The sequence below is a fragment of the Heterodontus francisci genome, chromosome 2 (assembly GCF_036365525.1).
Source record: "Heterodontus francisci isolate sHetFra1 chromosome 2, sHetFra1.hap1, whole genome shotgun sequence".
NCBI classification, from domain to species: Eukaryota; Metazoa; Chordata; class Chondrichthyes; order Heterodontiformes; family Heterodontidae; genus Heterodontus; species Heterodontus francisci.
In genome coordinates this window covers 225103890-225121959 of record NC_090372.1, presented here as the reverse complement: position 1 = coordinate 225121959, position 18070 = coordinate 225103890, and the positions used below count along the sequence as shown (strand labels likewise).

The window sequence follows — 18070 nt, the reverse complement described above, 5'->3', positions numbered from 1 at the left end:
ATTTACCGATTAGGAACACTACAGTCTGCCGGACTGAACATTGAGTTCAATAATTTCAGAGCAGGACGGGCCCCACAATTTTACTTTCATTTTTAGTTATTTTATTTTTTATATATTTATTTATTTATTTCATCTTAGTTTGTTCAGTTTGCTTACCAACTGTGTTTTTTTTAATGTTTGTGCTTATGGCTGTTCAGTTTTCTGTCCATTAACACCCTATCTGTACTAATACTTTGTCTTTCAGCACACCATTAACATATTGTTTACCTTTGCTCCATGACCTTCTGTTCAGTTATTCCTTGACCTTGTCCTTTCTACACCTTCTCCTTTGTTATCTCTTGCCCCACCCCCCACTTTACTTGCTTATAACCTTTCACATTTCTAATATTTGCCAGTTCTGATGAATGGTCACTGACCTGAAACATTAACTCTACTTCTCTCTCCACAGATGCTGATAGACCTGCTGAGTATTTCCAGCATTTCCTGTTTTTATTTAAAACATGGATCTGTTCAATCCACTGAGATCACAAGGGGACATTCCAGGAGATGGGGGTCTCTGAGAGGGGCTTTGGTCTGGAGCTGAATCAATCTTCCCCAATGTCCATGGGATGGAAGCGGCCTCTCTCTGTCCCACAAGATACCGAGTGTGTCATTACCACAAACAACAAGATGATCATTTACAATTCTCGCTTTCTTTACTTCATGAGACTTTATGTCTAACTTCTATCCGTGCTGCCTCCTTAAGAGGGGACACTTGTGGAGCTGTCTTTGGAGCCAGTGTCCTTTCCTGCTTTATTAAAAACAGAGCCCATCTCCGTGTGAGCCGTGGGAATGCGGGTTAATGTTGAGGAGGCGGTGGAGCTGGGACTGTGTCTCAGGCTGATTGGCAAACTCATTTACTGCAGCTTAAACAGAGCTGTCAGAAAAAGGGGCATTGTGTTCAGTAACCTTACTCACCTGGGAGGTTTCACTTGTTATCATGGAGATATTCCGTATTCTAGCTTTGTTATTTGTTACAATCTGTTCTGCTCAGCCGCCCTCTCTCTTTCTGCCTGCTGATAAATGTTGGATATCTCCCAAATTCCGGCAAGAGTGTGGATTTGCGGGAATTGCAGGCAGTGAGTGTGTGCGGAGAGGTTGTTGCTTTGATGTTGGGAGCCGGGATGTGCCGCCGTGTTTCTATTCACTGGACAATCTGCCAGGTGGGTGTATTCTCACTCCGTCTATATTCCAGAGCAGTTATTTCCAGGGTCAGCTGCAGTTGGGCTTGTCCAGGATAATCCTTTCATTTTCCTTGGATTCAATTCAGTGAATATTTCAAACCTGTCTGAGTGAAACTGATTGTGGGATGAAGACCATCTCCTCCAATAGTTTATCTTCATCCCAATCAAACTCCCCAAGGAGAATCCCGGGAATATTAACTGTCAGGATTTAACACTGAGCCCTGATAATATTGGACAGGTTTAGGGTTTGGTTTTAAGCAGAGTTTTGGAGGGGAGAGTTTTGTGGAGAGAATTCCATTTAAATTTGAGACAGATGGAAACCCTCATGTTAATAGCAGGAGAGAGAATTCCCTGATGATCAAGGGGCTGGAATTGAGGGGAAATGGATATGGGGAGGGGATTTTAACCCCGTGACACTGTTGTCCTGGGAGCTGATGTGAGTTGGAGTGCAGGGTAAAGATTGAACTGGATTTGGTGTGGGTTAGGATTGGGACAGGAATGTTATAGAAGAGTGGAAGTGATTGTGGGATTGGGATCCTCCAGGTGAGAGGTGATGGAATCATGCCTTTTATTTGTTCCTGGGATGTGGGTATTAATGGCCAAGCCAGCATTAACTGCCCTTGAGAAGGTGGTGGTGAGCTGCCTTTTTGAACTGCTGTAGTCCATGTGAGATAGGTACACCCACAGTGTGAGGAAGGGAGTTCCAGGATTTTGATGCAGGAATGGTGATTATAGTTCCAAGTCAGGATGGTGTGACTTGGAAGGGAACTTGCAGGTGGTGGTGTTAACATGTAACTGTTTGCTTTGTCTTTCTAGGTGGTAAAGCTTGTGGGTTTGGAAGGTGCTGTCTGAGGAGCCTTTGTGTGTTGTGCAGTGCACCTTGTAGATGGTACACACTGCTGCTACTGTTTCAGAGTAGGGGAGTGAAGGTTTGTGGATGGGGTGCCAATTAAGTGGGCTGCTTTGTCCTGGATGGTGTAAGTTTGTTGAGTGTTGATGTGCCCATCCAGGCAAGTAGAGTGCATTCTATCTCAATCCTGACTTATGCTATTGTAGATGGACAGGCTTTGAGTTAATCACTGCAGGAATCCCAGCCTCTGACCTGCTCTTGTAGCTACACTATTTATATAGTTACCCCAGTTCCCAGGATGTTAGTGGGGGATTCAGTGATCATAATATCATTGAATATCAAGGGGAGATGGTCATTGCCTGGCACTCATGTGGCATGAATTTTACTTGCCATGATGAAATTGGAATATTGTAGCACAGGAGGCCATTCCTACCATCAGGTACTTACTGGTTCCCTGAGTAAAGAACAGTACAGCACAGGAACAGGCCATTTGGCCCTCCAAGCCTATGCCAATCTTGATGCCTGCCTAAACTAAAACCTCCTGCACTTCCAGAACCCATATCCCTCTATTCCCATCCTAATCATGTATTTGTCAAGATGTCTCTATCGTATCTGCTTCCACCACCTCCCCTGGCAGCAAGTTCCAGGCACTCACCACCCTCTGTTTTTTTTTTTTTAAACTTGCCTCGCACATCCCCTCTAAACTTTGCCCCTCGCACCTTAAACTAGTAACTGACTCTTCCACCCTGGGAAAAAGCTTCTGACTATCCACTCTGTCCATGCCACTCATAACCTTTTGTAAACCTCTATCATGTTGCCCCTTCACCTTTGTTGTTCCAGTGAAAACAATCCCAGTTTTTCCAACCTCTCCTCATAGCTAATGCCCTCCAGACCAGGCAACATCCTGGTAAACCTCCTCTGAACCCTCTCCAAAGCCTCCACGTCCTTCTGGTAGTGTGGCGACCAGAATTGCACGCAATATTATAAGTGTGGCCGAATTAAGGTTCTGTACAGCTGCAACATGGCTTGCCAATTTTTATACTCTATGCCCTGACTGATGAAGGCAAGCATGCCGTATGCCTTCTTGACTACCTTATCCACCTGCGTTGCCACTTTCAGTGACCTGTGGACCTGTACGCCCAGATCTCTCTGCCTGTCAATACTCCTAAGGGTTCTGCCATTTACTGTATACTTCCCACCTGCATTAGACTTTCCAAAATGCATTACTTCACATTTGTCCAGATTAAACTCCATCTGCCATTTCTCCGCCCAAGTTTCCAACCGATCTGTATCCTGACAATCCTCATCATTATCCGCAACTCCACCAACCTTTGTGTCGTCTGCAAACTTACAATTCAGACCAGCTACCTTTTCCTTCAAATTATATACATGTGTATATGGATATACAGCAAAGCTCCCAGCACTGATCCCTGCGGAACACCACTAGTCACATCCCTCCATTCAGAAAAGCACCCATCCAGTGTTACCCTCAGTCTTCTATGACTGAGCCAGTTCTGTATCCATCTTGCCAGCTCACCTCTGATCCTGTGTGACTTCACCTTTTGAACCAGTCTGCCATGAGGGACCTTGTCAAAGGCTTTACTGAAGTCCATATAGATAACATCCACTGCCCTTCCCTCATCAATCATCATTGTCACTTCCTCAAAAAACTCAATCAAATTAGTAAGACACGACCTCCCTTCACAAATCCATGCTGTCTCTCCCTAATTTCATTTGTTTCCAAATGGGAGTAAATCCTGTCCCGAAGAATCCCCTCTCATCGTTTCGCGACCACTGACATAAGGCTCACCAGCCTATAATTTCCTGGATTATCCTTCCCACCCTTAAAGGAACAACATTGGCTATTCTCTAGTCCTCTGGGACCTCACCTGTAGCCAATGAGGATGCAAAGATTTCTGTCAAGGCCCCAGCAATTTCTTCCCTTGCCTCCCTCAGTATTCTGGGGTAGATCCCATCAGGCCCTGGGGACTTGTCTACCTTAATACTTTGCAAGACACCCAACACCACCTCCTTTTTGATAATGAGATGACTGAGACTATCTGCACTCCCTTCCCTAGACTCATCATCCACCAAGTCCTTCTCCTTGGTGAATACTGATGCAAAGTACTCATTTAGTACCTCGCCCATTTCCTCTGGCTCCACAGAGATTCCCATCTCTGTCCTTGAGTGGGCCAACCCTTTCCCTGGTTAGAGCAATTGGCTCTTTCTTCCCCTCCGCCCCCCAAAGCCCTGCATGTAGTCTCTCGATAATTATCCAATAGCCTTTGAAAGCTCTGATTAAATCTGTCTCCACTACTCGGGCAGTACATTCCAGATCCTAACCACTCGCTGTGTCAGTTTTCCCTCCTGTCACCTCTGCTTCTACCAATCTCCTTCAATCTGTGCCCTCTGGTTCTCCACCCTTGTGCCAATGGGAACAGTTTCTCTCTAATTGGTCTAGGCCCCTCATGTTCCCCACCTATCAAATCTCTCCTCCTGGGGAAGCTGGGACTGTATTCCTTGTTCTATCCAGAGCTGAAATCCCAGTCCCTCATCCCTGGAAGCATTCTCAGAAACATGTTCTGCTGAGATTGGGACAACAACTAAACGCCTTTCATTGCCTGTCTTGCAGTTTGCACCAAGGATGGGCGGGTCCTGATCGCCATCTCCAAGGATTTGACGCTGCCTCCTGTAAACCTGACAACGGTGCATCTGAAGGATGGACACGGAGCTGAGTGCAGTCCCACCGTGGCCTCTGTAGACACTGTGCTCTTTGAGTTCGCACTCACTGAGTGTGGCACTAGCCAGCGGGTATGTATTGTGGCTTGGCTGTCCCATCAATGGGTGTCAGTCAGTACTGATGGTCTTGTGTCTCTTGTAGCTGGACGGGGTGGACGTGGTGTATGAAACGGATGTGTTGGCTCAGTTTGAGATCTTGGATGGTGCTTTGGGATCGGTGAGCCGGGACAGCCCCTTCAGGTGAGAATGGGAGCACATTGAGCGGCTAGAGGTGGTGAGGAGCTGAATTGTGTAGCCGTGTCCCTTCTCTTGCAGGCTCCATGTCCAGTGCAGTTACAAGGGAAGCCAGGAGTCTGAATTGCAGCTGAAGCCCCGAGTTTACACCCTTTCTCCGCCACTGCCTGCCACTGAGACCGGGATCCTGCTTCTGGAGCTGAGAATAGCGAGAGGTAGCGAGTGCTCTCTGATGGCTAGTGTCCAACTTCTGTCTCTCTCTCTCTCTGTCTCTGCACATTGTGGCCATCCTGCATCTTTCTCCTTTCAGATGCTGCCTACCGGAGCTGGTACGTGGCCAGTGACTACCCGATCCTGAGTGTGCTCCGGGAGCCCGTGTTTGTGGAGGTTCGTGTCCTGAACCGGAACGACCCATCCCTTGTGCTGGTGCTCAATGAGTGCTGGGCGAGCCCTACTGCCGAGCCCTATTCCCAGCTTCAATGGAAGCTCCTGGTGAACAGGTGAGGGGGTGGGGGAGGCAATGAAGATTCAGCAAAGCAATGAGGTGTTAGCAAGTGGTTTCCCTGTTCCTCTGCATTGTATTCTAGTCTCATCTTGGATCACTAGTTGACAGCAATGCTATCATTCTTTCTGTTCCAGGTGCCCCTTTACTGGTGACAACTACAAAAGCCGCCTCCTCCCGCTAGACGCTGCTTCCCATTTGCGTTTCCCAACTCATCATAAGCGCTTTGTAGTCAGCACTTTCACTTTCTGGGAGCGAGTTTCAGGCCGGCCTCTGAGCGGGGAGGTGAGTCTCCTTCAGTCATTCTGGCTGACTTGGTTGAGCTTGTTACTGAGTGAGCTCCCTGTTCTATCTATCTTTTTGAATGGAGAAGCATTCCTCTCCTCCTGCTTCCTGGGAGCTGTGGCACTCACCATACCGCACTGTCTCTTTGCAGGTTTACTTCCACTGCAGTGCTGAGGTTTGCTCTCCTTCCAGCCGAGAGAACTGCACAGCTTCCTGCAGCCCCAGTAAGTACCTGGGATGTGAGTAGAAAGTGAACCCTGATGGGGAGTGTGTGAGAGATCTGAACACTGGGCCCAGAAGTGTCAGCAATCCTGCAGCTCTGAACTGCTCAATGTTTTCCCCCAAGTCCCACTGTGTGCAAGTTTCCATCAGGAAGTGGCAGTCAGTGTGAGCACAAGAAAGCAGGGAGATGCAGACCAAGCATGTTGTGATCCCTCAGCCAGGATAATGTGAGCAGGAATGTTGGTTCATTGTTCCTGATTCCTCACCTGCAGAGTGGAATCTAATTGGTCCAGGTGCTCTCTGCTCCAAACCTCATCTGGTCAGGAATAGGTTGAACATTTTTTGTCTGGGACATTGAACTGGCACCTTATTCTCATTCTGTCACCAGGTATTCCAGATGTAATGAAACTATTTTCAGTGGAGAGGACATTCCTATCAACTGGTGACATTACTTCACGGAGTCCACACTGACCATTCTGCAAGCTGCTTGGTTGAAGCAGGTTCATTTGAATGTTGGAAAATCTGTTTTAGTCAGGCAGCCATTTTTAACTCGTGCCTCCTATCTGATACTTTGCGCCTGAGGTTTTTTTTTTTTGCATCTGACCAAGTTTTATAAATAGAGGAAGCCTTTCCACCCAGTCACTTTTTAACTCTTAAAGCATCAAATCAGTCCCATTCCCTTGCTCTATCCCTGTAGCTCTACAAGTTTTATTTCCATCAAGCACCCATCCAATTTAGTTTGAAACTTGCATGTGGTGGAAGCAGAGATAATCAAGTTTGAGCTTGAACATCAGATTCAGGCAACTCATGAACCTTGAACTCCTCCTTTCCCAGAGAGACGAAGAAGCACCAATGACCAGTCTGGGACCTTGGTGACCACTGGACCCATCATTTTCCTGGAAGATGGGGAGAGATTGTCTGCAGGGATCCAGCAGGAAGAGAAAGGTAAAGGAGGAACTTCCTCCAGTGTGTAGTGATGCAGTAACTGGTGCCCCTCTAACCCTGGCTTCTCTCCACAGATGCTGCTGTGGATTCCCCCTCCCATGTTCTTCCTGGAGTAGCAGTTGGGGTGGCTCTGCTCTCTGTGGCCCTGTTGGTTGGGACTGTTGCTGTGTGGAAAATGGATGTGGGTCACAGGGTGGGTTCTGAGTGCAGATCAATGGAACTGTAGATCTGTCTGGATAATAAACTGCTGTTTATAGATGAAGTCTTGGTCTCTATCTGAATGTTAAATTATTCAATGGCAGTTACAATTTATAATGAACTCTCTTCAGTTATCAATTACACCTCACCCACAAGTGCAAAATGAGGTTGATCATGATTCTAGATGTAACTGACTGATCCTGTGCATTTGTCTCAGGCACAGTGGTTAGCACAGCAGCCTCAGAGCTCCAGTGACATGGGTTCAATTCCGGGTATTGCCTATGTGAAGTTTGCAAGTTCTCCATGTCTGTTTCCTCCAGGTGCTCAGGTTTCCTCCCACATGCCAAAGACTTGCAGGTTGATGGGTAAATTGGCCATTATAAATTGCCCCTAGTATAGGTAGGTGGTAATTGGGACAGCTGGGATGTGGTGGGAATATGGAATTGATATAGGATTAGTACAAATGGGTGGTTGGCACAGACTCAGTGGGTTGTTGGGCCTGTTTCAGTGCTGTATCACTAAACTAAACTAAAACCTCTTTCTGGTACTGCCAGTTCCACAAATATATTAACCAGTTCAAACCTGACATGAGCAGTCAGCTCCATCCTCAGTGAACAGGACTGGTTTTCTGGACTCCACCACAGACATCTGAACAATCTGCTCCTGCTCAGAATTAACCCTGAGCTGATGTATTGAGGATTAGTCTAGACCATGTGCTTGGGTTTTTATTGGGTTGCTGGAGATACTGGTTACTGACAAATATACCTGGATGCTGCAGGAGAAGGGAGAATTGCAACATGAGCACCAGCATTCCTACTAATTGGACCAAGTTAGGATGTCTCTGATGCATCCTTGAAGATGGGGAAACAGCAAGTCAGGTTGCTGAAATGACACTTAATGGGAGATTAGGAAAACTTACTGGAGCCTGGCAGTGCTGCAGGATTCCCTTGTTTCTCTAGTCTGGGTGATGTTTGTAATTGACAAATCTGATTGATCCTACAAATATCTTTAGCAGTTTGGGCTGTTGCTGAGCAGCAGTGGAAGCTGAATACTGAGTCTGAGCAGTTGTTGGGAATTGTCAAACGCAGATTGATTACAGACCCATTACAAAGCATGAAGGAGGGAGTCTGGCTGCTCATCCTTGTGTAGTGTCAGCTGAATGAAGCTCTACTCCACTCTATTCAGTGGAATGACACTGCTCATACAACAGCTCAGTGCTAATTCAGTACACTTGGCTGGGCAATCCTTTAGAAAGGGATTGCTGCTGATATTGAGCATGTAGTTTCAGAAGGCTTGGGGAAACTCAGCTGAAAATGACAGTAAAGTCAGACAATATTGGCATAAAATCAATAACTATCTGTAACCATCTGCATCCTGTTCTGTAACTATTCCTCCCATCACCTCTGGTTCTATTGACCAGCTTGTTCCCTTTTGGTTCTGATATATTGTAACAATGGTAAGTTCTGTAATGACATTTCAGACCCTCATTTTGAACAAAACAATACAGCACAGGAACAGGCCATTCAGCCCTCCAAGCCTGTGCCTATCTTGATTCCTGCCGAAACTATAACCTTCAGCACTTCTGGGGCCCACATCCCTCTATTCCCTTCCTATTCATATATCTGTGAAGATGTCTATCGTATCTGCTTCCACCACCTCCCTTAGCAGCAAGTTCCAGGCACGTGTGTGCGTGATCCACTCTGAACTTTGACCCTTGCACCTTAAGCCTATATCTCCTACTAACTGACTCTTCCACCCTGGGGAAAAAGCTTCTGACTATCCACTCTGTCCATGCCGCTCATAACTTTGTAAACCTCTATCACGTTGCCCCTCCACCTCCGTCGTTCCAGTGAAAATGATCAAATCACCTCAATCTCCTTTATTAGGAACAGCAGCAGCTTCTACAATCTATCAACATAATTGGCGTTGCTCATTCTCGTAACTTTTCAGCACCCTCTACATCCTTCGCTTACCTTGATTAGTGTCCAGAATTTTCAACTGGCCTCCAGTTGAGGTCTAAACAATTTTAGTCCACATTCATGCAGGGAGGTCCATTTCCACATTTTTTTTTTAGAATTCTAGCATTACAGCACAGTACAGGCCCTTCAGCCCTCGATGTTGCGCCGACATGTGAAGCCATCTGACCTACACTATTCCATTTTCATCCATATGTCTATCCAATGACCACTTAAATGCCCTTTAAAGTTGGCGAGTCTACTACTCAGTAGGAGGGGCATGGAATGCCCTGCCTGCAACAGTAAAGAAACTACCTGACATCTGTCCTAAATCTATCACCCCTCAACTTAAAGCTATGTCCCCTCGTGTTTGCCATCACCATCCGAGGAAAAAGACTCTCACTATCCACCCTATCTAACCCTCTGATTATCTTATGTCTCCATTAAGTCACCTCTCCTCCCCCTTCTCTCCAATGAAAACAACCTCAAGTCCCTCAGCCTTGCCTCAAGACCTTCCTTCCATACCATGCAACATCCTAGTAAATCTCCTCTGCACCCTTTCCAAAGCTTCCACATCCTTCCTATAATGCAGTGACCAGAACTGCACGCAATACTCCAGGTGTGGTCTCACCAGAGTTTTGTACAGCTGCAGCATGACCTCATGGCTCTGAAACTTGATCCCCCTACTTGAATCTGAACTAGTGTAATTTTATTTCTGGCTCAAGGAAAAGACAAATGCCTAATAAAATCCTTCATTGACTATTTATTCTCTGCTTCCTGCTGTTATGACAGACAGGAGTAGTGCACAGTCTTTCTTCAGTTCCACTTCTCCATGGGTCATCACAGGACAGTATTTAGGAGTGACCACTGCACAGTCCTTGTGGAGACAAAGTCCCATCTTCACATTAAGGATACCCTACATGTTGTAGAACTACAACCATGGTGAATGGGAGAGAACAAACAGTACAGCACAGGAACAGGCAATTCAGCCCTCCAAGTCTGCACTGATAATCATGCCATGATTGCCAACATATCTAGCAACGCAAAACTGAGCATCCATGGAGGTGCTGTGGGCCATCAGCAGCGGTGTTGTACAAAACTGCAATCTAACCTCCACGGTCTGGCATTTCTCCACTCTACCATCCCCGGTTCAATGAAGTGTGCAGGAGTAGCACCAGGCTTACCTCAATGAAGTGTCAGCCTGGTGAAACTACAACCCAGGATTACTTGCATGCCAAACAGCATAAGCAGCATGCAATAGGCAGAGCTAAATGATCACACAACCAACAGATCAGATCTAAGCTCTGCAGTCCTGCCACATCCAGTGATGAATGGCAGTGGACAATTGAACAACTAATTGGATGAGGCAGCTCCACAAATATCCCCATCCTCAATGATGGGGGAGCCCAGCACATCAGTGTCAAAAAGATAAGGCTGAAGTATTTGCACCAGTCTTCAGCCAGAAGGGCAGAGTCGATGATCCATCTCTGCCTCCTCCTGAAGTCCCCGGCTTCACAGATGCCAGACTTTAGCCAATTTGACTCGCTCCACATGATATCAAGAAATGACTGAAGACACACAAGTCATCAAGGCTGTTTGTTTTCAAACAAAACCTCTAGTGTCTCCCACTGACTCTTGTAGCAATAACAAAATCCATGGAATTTTTCAGTGTTGCAAATAACAAACATCCACAATCTTTAACCGAAGTCCTCAAAACATCTCAAACAGATCATAACACTGCCACTGAGCTAATTTTGGTTCCAATTTGCTCATTCCCCTTGGATCCTATGAGCTTTCACTTTTCTCACTAATCTGCCATGTGGGACCTGGTCAAAAGACACATTTCATTGTAGACATCAAAACTTGCTCATTGACTATTACCTCCTTCAAAGAGTTATTGAAGTTAGTCACAAATGAGCTTCCTTTAATAAACCCAACACTGGTTGTCCATCTCATCCTTCACTTGCTAATTGACGATTTTTCAGTCCCTCAAATTTCTCCAATAATTTGCCCATTGACTTTACACAGACTACCTTGTTATTACCTGATTTACTCAGTGCCATTAGAGACGTTCACTCCTTTAGATGTGCATCAGCTCAGTCCTGATACGCCACCTGCTGTACCCTCCAGCTCCAAGATCAGAATACAGATGTGTCAATTATAATTTCACTCCCCAAATTTGCTATGTTTGAGCAGTTCCCAAGAGTGAAATATTCTAATTTGTAAAACAACTTTACTTGTGGCCCTGGTGATTTACCAGCCACAATTGGCAAGTAATTGTTTATGAAGGTGTTTATTTTTATTAGTGTGTATTCCTAATGTCCAGCATGCAGTCTGACAATTAAGGAAACTCTTACAGAAGCCATAGACATGAAGATTATCTGAAAACTTGGTGACCAAGGAAACATTACAAATTCATTAGTGATCTTCAGCCTCAGATAGCCACATAGGGGAATGATATGACAAGAGAGGCCTGGTTTAAAAATGGGCATGGTACAGTAAGGAGCAATGAAGGAAGGAGGGAGAGAAACAATGGCGGTACCATTCCACAACTGCATATATTCCAGGGACCAACTAGTAGAAAAAGATACAGTGGAACTAATTTGCAAGGAAATTACTGAGCATTGCAAAAACTATATAGAGTAGTTATAATGGGGGACTTCAATTATTCTAATGTGGACTGAATAATAGTCGTGTAAATGGTAGAAAGGGGGAAGTGTTTCTCAAGTGTGTTCAGGAGAATTTTCTACTTCAGTTATGTTTCTAGTCCAATGAGGAAGGAGACATTTCTGGATCTGAACCTCATTCTAGGGAATGAGATGGGACAAGTGGATCAAGTGTTAGAATATATAGAGACAGTGTTCATATCACAAGGCTTAGGTTTTTTTTTGGAAAAAAAATGTAGGGACAAATTCAGAGGAAAAGTAATGAAATTTGGGTGAAGTCAATTTCAATGGTATGAGAATAGGTCTGTCCCAGATATATTGTCAGGCAGAATTGCAATTGAATAAAGGACTACTTTTCAAAAGAGTTTGGGTAATGTTAAGGTGCATTCCCATGAGAAAGATAGGACAAAAAACAAAGCCAGAGCTCCCTGGATGACAAGAGATAGAGAGTAAGATGAATCAGAAAAAAGGTGTATGACAGAAGTCAGGTGAACAAGTGTGAACAGGCTAAACATTGAAAGTTCAGAGTGAAGTGGAAGAAATGAGAAGCAAAAAGAGGAGAGACTGGCAGCTAACAACAGGGAATACAAAATCTTCGATAGGCAGATCTGAGGAAGGATGTTCTTGCTCGAGGGAGTGCAGCAAAGGTTTACCAGACAGATTCCTCTGATGGTGGGACTGACGGATGAGAAGAGATTGAGTCAGTTAGGATTATATTCGCAGGAGTTCAGAAGAGTGAGGGGGGATCTCAGAATTTTATAGGTTTCTCACAGGACTTGACAGGGTAGATGCAGGAAGGATCTTCCCGATGGTGGGGGAGTCCAGAACCAGGGGTCACAGTCTAAGGATACGGGGTAAGCCATTCAGGACTGAAATGGGGAGAAATTACTTCATCCAGAGAGTGGTGAGCCTGTGGAATTCACTACCACAGAAAGCAGTTGAGGCCAAAACATCTCTTTTCAAGAAGGAGTTAAATATAGATATCGGGGTTGGATCTAAAGGGATCAAAGTGGTGGGGCAAAAGTGGGAACAGGTTACTGAGTTGGATGATCAGCCATGATCATAATGAATGGCGGAGCAGGCTCAAAGAGATGAATGGCCTACTCCTGCTCCTATTTTCTAGGTTTCTATGTCAGCAGTAAAAGGTGCTAAGAGAATGAGTGGGGCTGATTCAGGACTAAAAGTGGGAAGTATGGAGGCAGAGGGCATAGCTGAGGCATTAAACAATTACTTAGCATTGGTCTTGACCAAGGAAGATGCTGCCCAAGTCAGTGACAGGAGGTAATTAACATACTGTATAGGCTAATTGATAGCAGTGACATTAGAAAGACTGGTTGCAGTTTAATTGGTAAGTCAATGGGACTGGATGAGATACATCCAAGGATACAGAGAGACCAGGGCAGAAATTGCACAAGTACAGACCATAATCTTCCATTCCTCAGAGACGGGAGTGGGGCCAAAGGACTGCAAGGATAAACCCATCCATTACAGGCCAGTCAGTTCAACCTCATTTATGGGAAAGTTTTTTGAAAATGAAAATCCAGAGCAAATTAACAAGTCACTTGGACACATGTGGATTAAAGGGAAGCCAACATGGATTTGCTAAGGGAAAACAGTGAATAACTAATATTTCAGTGAAGAAACTGAGGGTTGGAGAGTGATGCAGTTGGAATGTACATGGACTTCCTGAAAGCATTTCAGAAAGTGCCTAAAGCAGGTTTGTCAGCAAAGTTGACAACAATGGAATAAAAGGGATTGACAAGGACCTAGACATAATGCATAGCAAAATTAACATTTGCCAATGACACAACTTGGAATTATTGTGAAGAGGATAGTGATATGTCTTTAAAGACAGGTTGATGGAATGGGCAGACAAAATATAGAACATAAAACATTACAGCGCAGTACAGGCCCTTCGGCCCTCGATGTTGCGCCGACCATCTGACCTACACGATTCCATTTTCATCCATACGTCTATTCAATGACCACTTAAATGCCCTTAAAGTTGGCGAGTCTACTACTGTTGCAGGCAGGGCGTTCCACGCCCCTACTACGGAGTAAAGAAACTACCTCTAACATCTGTCCTATATCTATCACCCCTCAACTTCAAGCTATGTCCCCTCGTGTTTGCCATCACCATCCGAGGAAAAAGACTCACTATCCACCCTATCTAACCCTCTGATTATCTTGTATGTCTCTATTAAGTCACCTCTCCTCCTCCTTCTCTCTAATGAAAACAACCTCAAGTCCCTCAGCCTTTCCTCATAAGACCTTCCCTCCATACCAGGCAACATCCTAGTAAATCTCCTCTGCACCCTTTCCAAAGTTTTTTGAAAATGAAAATCCAGAGCAAATTAACAAGTCACTTGGACACATGTGGATTAAAGGGAAGCCAACATGGATTTGCTAAGGGAAAACAGTGAATAACTAATATTTCAGTGAAGAAACTGAGGGTTGGAGAGTGATGCAGTTGGAATGTACATGGACTTCCTGAAAGCATTTCAGAAAGTGCCCAAAACAGGTTTGTCAGCAAAGTTGACACCAATGGAATAAAAGGGATTGACAAGGACCTAGACATAATGCATAGCAAAATTAACATTTGCCAATGACACAACTTGGAATTATTGTGAAGAGGACAGTGATATGTCTTTAAAGACAGGTTGGTGGAATGGCAGACAAAATATCAGGCAGAAGTGATTCCAGAAGAATGAGGAAAGGCAATATAAAATAAATTAGAGATGGTGTGGGGAGGAGGATGAGGAGGTGGTGGTGTAGTGGTAACGTCACTGGACTAGTAATCCAGAGTACAAGACCGATGGCAAAATGGACGTGGACAGTGCTGCCTCGCTCTGGGAAGTAATCTTCAAATGAATATTCAGGACATCAGGTAGAAGACATGCAGTCCGCACTCCGCGGCGAAACCCAGCTACCCAACCATATAGGACTAAGTGTTGGGCCTGGGTCAGATTTTAATTTTATACCTGCGGCAGGCTTTACTAGCAAGTGTTAGGAAAGCTTCTATATTGATCAGCATTTTTGAAATCTGGTGTAATTTAGAGTTGGATTTTGGGAAAACTGAAAAGACTCCATCGATGGTTTTTAACCAGGTAAACAATTACTGGAAGGTTCCCCATTTTCAAATAACCCAGCAGGGGTTTGTGACTTGGAAGATGTTTACAAGCCAAGATTGAGAGGTCAGGAGGCTCATCTCCTGTGAAATTGTTGGTTTATATTTGGACAGCTAGTTGGGATATTGACAATGGTTCAAAAGACAGTTGGAGAAAACTTGCAAAGAAAAACAAACCACCCCAACTCAGTCTGTTCCTGCAGTTTGGAAAGAGCCTGCCACTTTTCCAACTTGGAACTGAAAAGCACGTGTAAGAAGCAGACTAAAACTGGTGCTGCATTCCTGCTGTAAGGAATGTGTCTGAAACCTCTGCTGCTGCATTTCCTGGAAGCCTACCCAAACTGATCTGCAATATCACCCAAGAACTATTCTAGGAAGATCCCAATGAGCCCTCCATATGCATTTGGGATACCAAACCAAAACAAAGGACAGGCTTCCATATCTACCCTTTCTTCAAGAAGTTAGTATTTTATCCCAAGTTTTGTTTTTTTCAGGCAGGGGTAAAAAGGGTACTTTAATATTTCACCATCTTAATGCTTTACTTCATTACTGGTTATGGCTCATTTTATAATAATGAACTGGATTTTGTTGTTTAAAGAAATCTGGTTGGTATGTTTTGTTCTGGAATTAGAGTCTACGATTGACCGTTTCAGTAAGTGGGATAAAATTTAAATATATGTTGTGATCCATGGAGAAGTGGAACCAGAGCAAACAGCGCACTCCTCCCACCTTGTTTGTAACGTAATTGGTGGCTTATTGCAGGATATCCAATGCTGACAAGGTGCAATCATAAGTGGGGTAATGAAAAAAGGACCAAAAAAAAAAAGGTTTCCAATGCAGTAGATGAATAGTTTACTTCACTTGCCTGGATGGGTACAAATCCAACACTCAAGAAGCTCGACACCATCCAGGACAAAGCAGCCCGCTTGATTGGCACCCCATCTACAAACATTCACTCCCTCCACCACTGACGCACAGTGGCAGCTGTGTGTACCATCTACAAGATGCACTGCAGCAATGCACCACGGCTCCTTAGACAGCACCTTCCAAACCCACGACCTCTGCCAACTAGAAGGACAAGGGCAGCAAATACATGGGAACACCACCATCTGCAAGTTCCCCTCCAAGTCACACACCATCCTGACTTGGAACTATATTGCCGTTCCTTCACTGTCACTGGGTCAAAATCCTGGAACTCCCATCCTAACAGCACTGTGTGTGTACCTACCCCACATGGTCTGCAGTGGTTCAAGAAGGCAGCTCACCACCATCTTCTCAAGGGCAATTAGGGATGGGCAATAAATGCTGGCCTGGCCAGTGACGCCCACATCCAGTGAATGAATAAGAAAAAAAATACTGGAATGTCTCAGTTGCTGTGACTTTTCTGGGGAAGGAGAATACATTCCCAGGTGATTTGAGCCACTTCATCAAACTTAAAATAAAGGATTTGGCAAAACAGTTGGTGTTGGAGTTAAAACCAGGAGCTAAGAAAGCAGACAATTGATGTAATAACATTTGAAATTAGAAGAAAGCAAACTAGAGGAAAATGCAGTTGAAGTAATTCAAATTCAGTAATGAGGCAGTTTGAAGTTGTCAAAGATCGAAATAGAACTGAAAATTTAAGCAGGAAGAATAGACAATGAAAAATAAAAACTTGAACTAGAATTTCAGAGAAGGAAGGGAATTCGAAGTTAAAAAGCTGGAACTAAGACACCAGTGTAGCCTTGACTTCAAGGAAAATCCTGGTGAGCAAAGATCTGACTCCAGCCCAGGACCTAGCAGACCACCATTCCAAGTTTGAGGCAAGGGATTAGAAGCACTTTTCTATTTCTTTTGAAACAAAGATGCCAGACAGATGAAGTGGCCTAAGGAAAGCTGGACACTGCTGCTGCAAAGCAGGTTGATGGGCAGAGCTCAAGAAGTTTATGCCATGGTTGCTGAGGAGGCTTCTGCAGATTGAGATGAAAACTATCCTCACTGAGTTCCTGAAGCTTAATGAAGAATTTTAGAACTTGGAGATTGTCTGGGTAGACTTGTATAGAATTTGGGGGTAAAGCAAATTAATTTTGAAATTTGGATATGGGCACTAAAGGTAGAGGCCACATATGAGAATCTTTGAACTAATTCTCCTGGAAGATATTAAAATTCACTCCCTCCTTTGGGAAGAGCCCATGTAGAGAACCAGAAGGTTGAGCGCTGTGGAAATTGCAGATGATTACGAGCTTGTTGACAAGCCCAAACCCTTTGTCACCCCCACAAATCTGAGAAGGATAGAAGGTGGAGGTGAAAGGAAGGCAAGTAGCCAGCGCTAACGGATAGCTGGGAATGCCCTGGGATCTCATCAGGCCAGAAAGGAAGATGCCGAGGGTGGAAGTGAGGTCCACAAGGCTACAGCACTGACTGCAGCTGTAAGGCTAAATACAAAAACCACTGTGTGCAGGGTTTGTGAATGTGATTCCGAAGAGTTTAGGGAATTCTTGTCAAAAAGGAACAGCAACTTCTTATCCCTCAAGTGAGGATGATAAACAGTTATACTTAGGAATACAGGAGCCAACTAAACAGTTATTCTGGGGGAAAAGGCACAAGATTTCCACCAGAGAATGCACTGAATTTCAAGGATTTAGTGAATGACATTGACAGGGAGTTACATATACACCTGTACCTTTGTATTGGGTGTACTTGGTGTGACCAAATGCCTGGAATGGTAATTCTAAGAGTTGTCCATAGTTTGCCAGTAGACTGATCTGATCTATTCCTGGGGAATGATCTGACTGGAGCAAAAGGCAGCAGCTTCTCCAGTAGTCACTGGAAAAACCAAGTGAAGTCAAAGTGCCTTTCAGTGCAGCAGCTTTTTCAGGAGCAGCGTGTGAGCGAGTGAGCAGCTGGGAAAGTCAGTTTGAAAGTAAATTTAATTTCCTTTTGTTTTTCGGCGGAGGCCAGGGGGCTGCTGGGTAAGTAAAACACTATATATTTGGGCGGTTTAAAATAACTTTCCTTTCAGTGCAGCAGCTTTTTCGGGAGCAGCGTGTGAGCGAGTGAGCAGCTGGGAAAGTCAGTTTGAATGTAAATTTAATTTCCTTTTGTTTTTCGGCGGAGGCCAGGGGGCTGCTGGGTAAGTAAAACA

General features: G+C 44.7%; 2 protein-coding genes across 2 annotated transcripts in view; one reads left to right on the top strand and one right to left on the bottom strand.

Annotated features, from left to right (window-relative positions):
* The window catches only part of LOC137351714 (zona pellucida sperm-binding protein 4-like), a 73064-nt gene that overhangs the window by 39358 nt on the left and 15636 nt on the right, over positions 1-18070 (bottom strand). The gene's annotated exons all lie outside the window — the stretch shown is intronic.
* On the top strand, positions 738-7244 carry LOC137351755 (zona pellucida sperm-binding protein 4-like). Its single transcript, XM_068016557.1, has 9 exons — positions 738-1202; positions 4706-4884; positions 4955-5052; positions 5128-5261; positions 5357-5546; positions 5686-5833; positions 5985-6057; positions 6890-7000; positions 7075-7244. Exons 1-9 carry the CDS (start codon positions 980-982, stop codon positions 7224-7226), a joined length of 1308 nt encoding a protein of 435 aa, XP_067872658.1. The 5' UTR covers positions 738-979; the 3' UTR covers positions 7227-7244.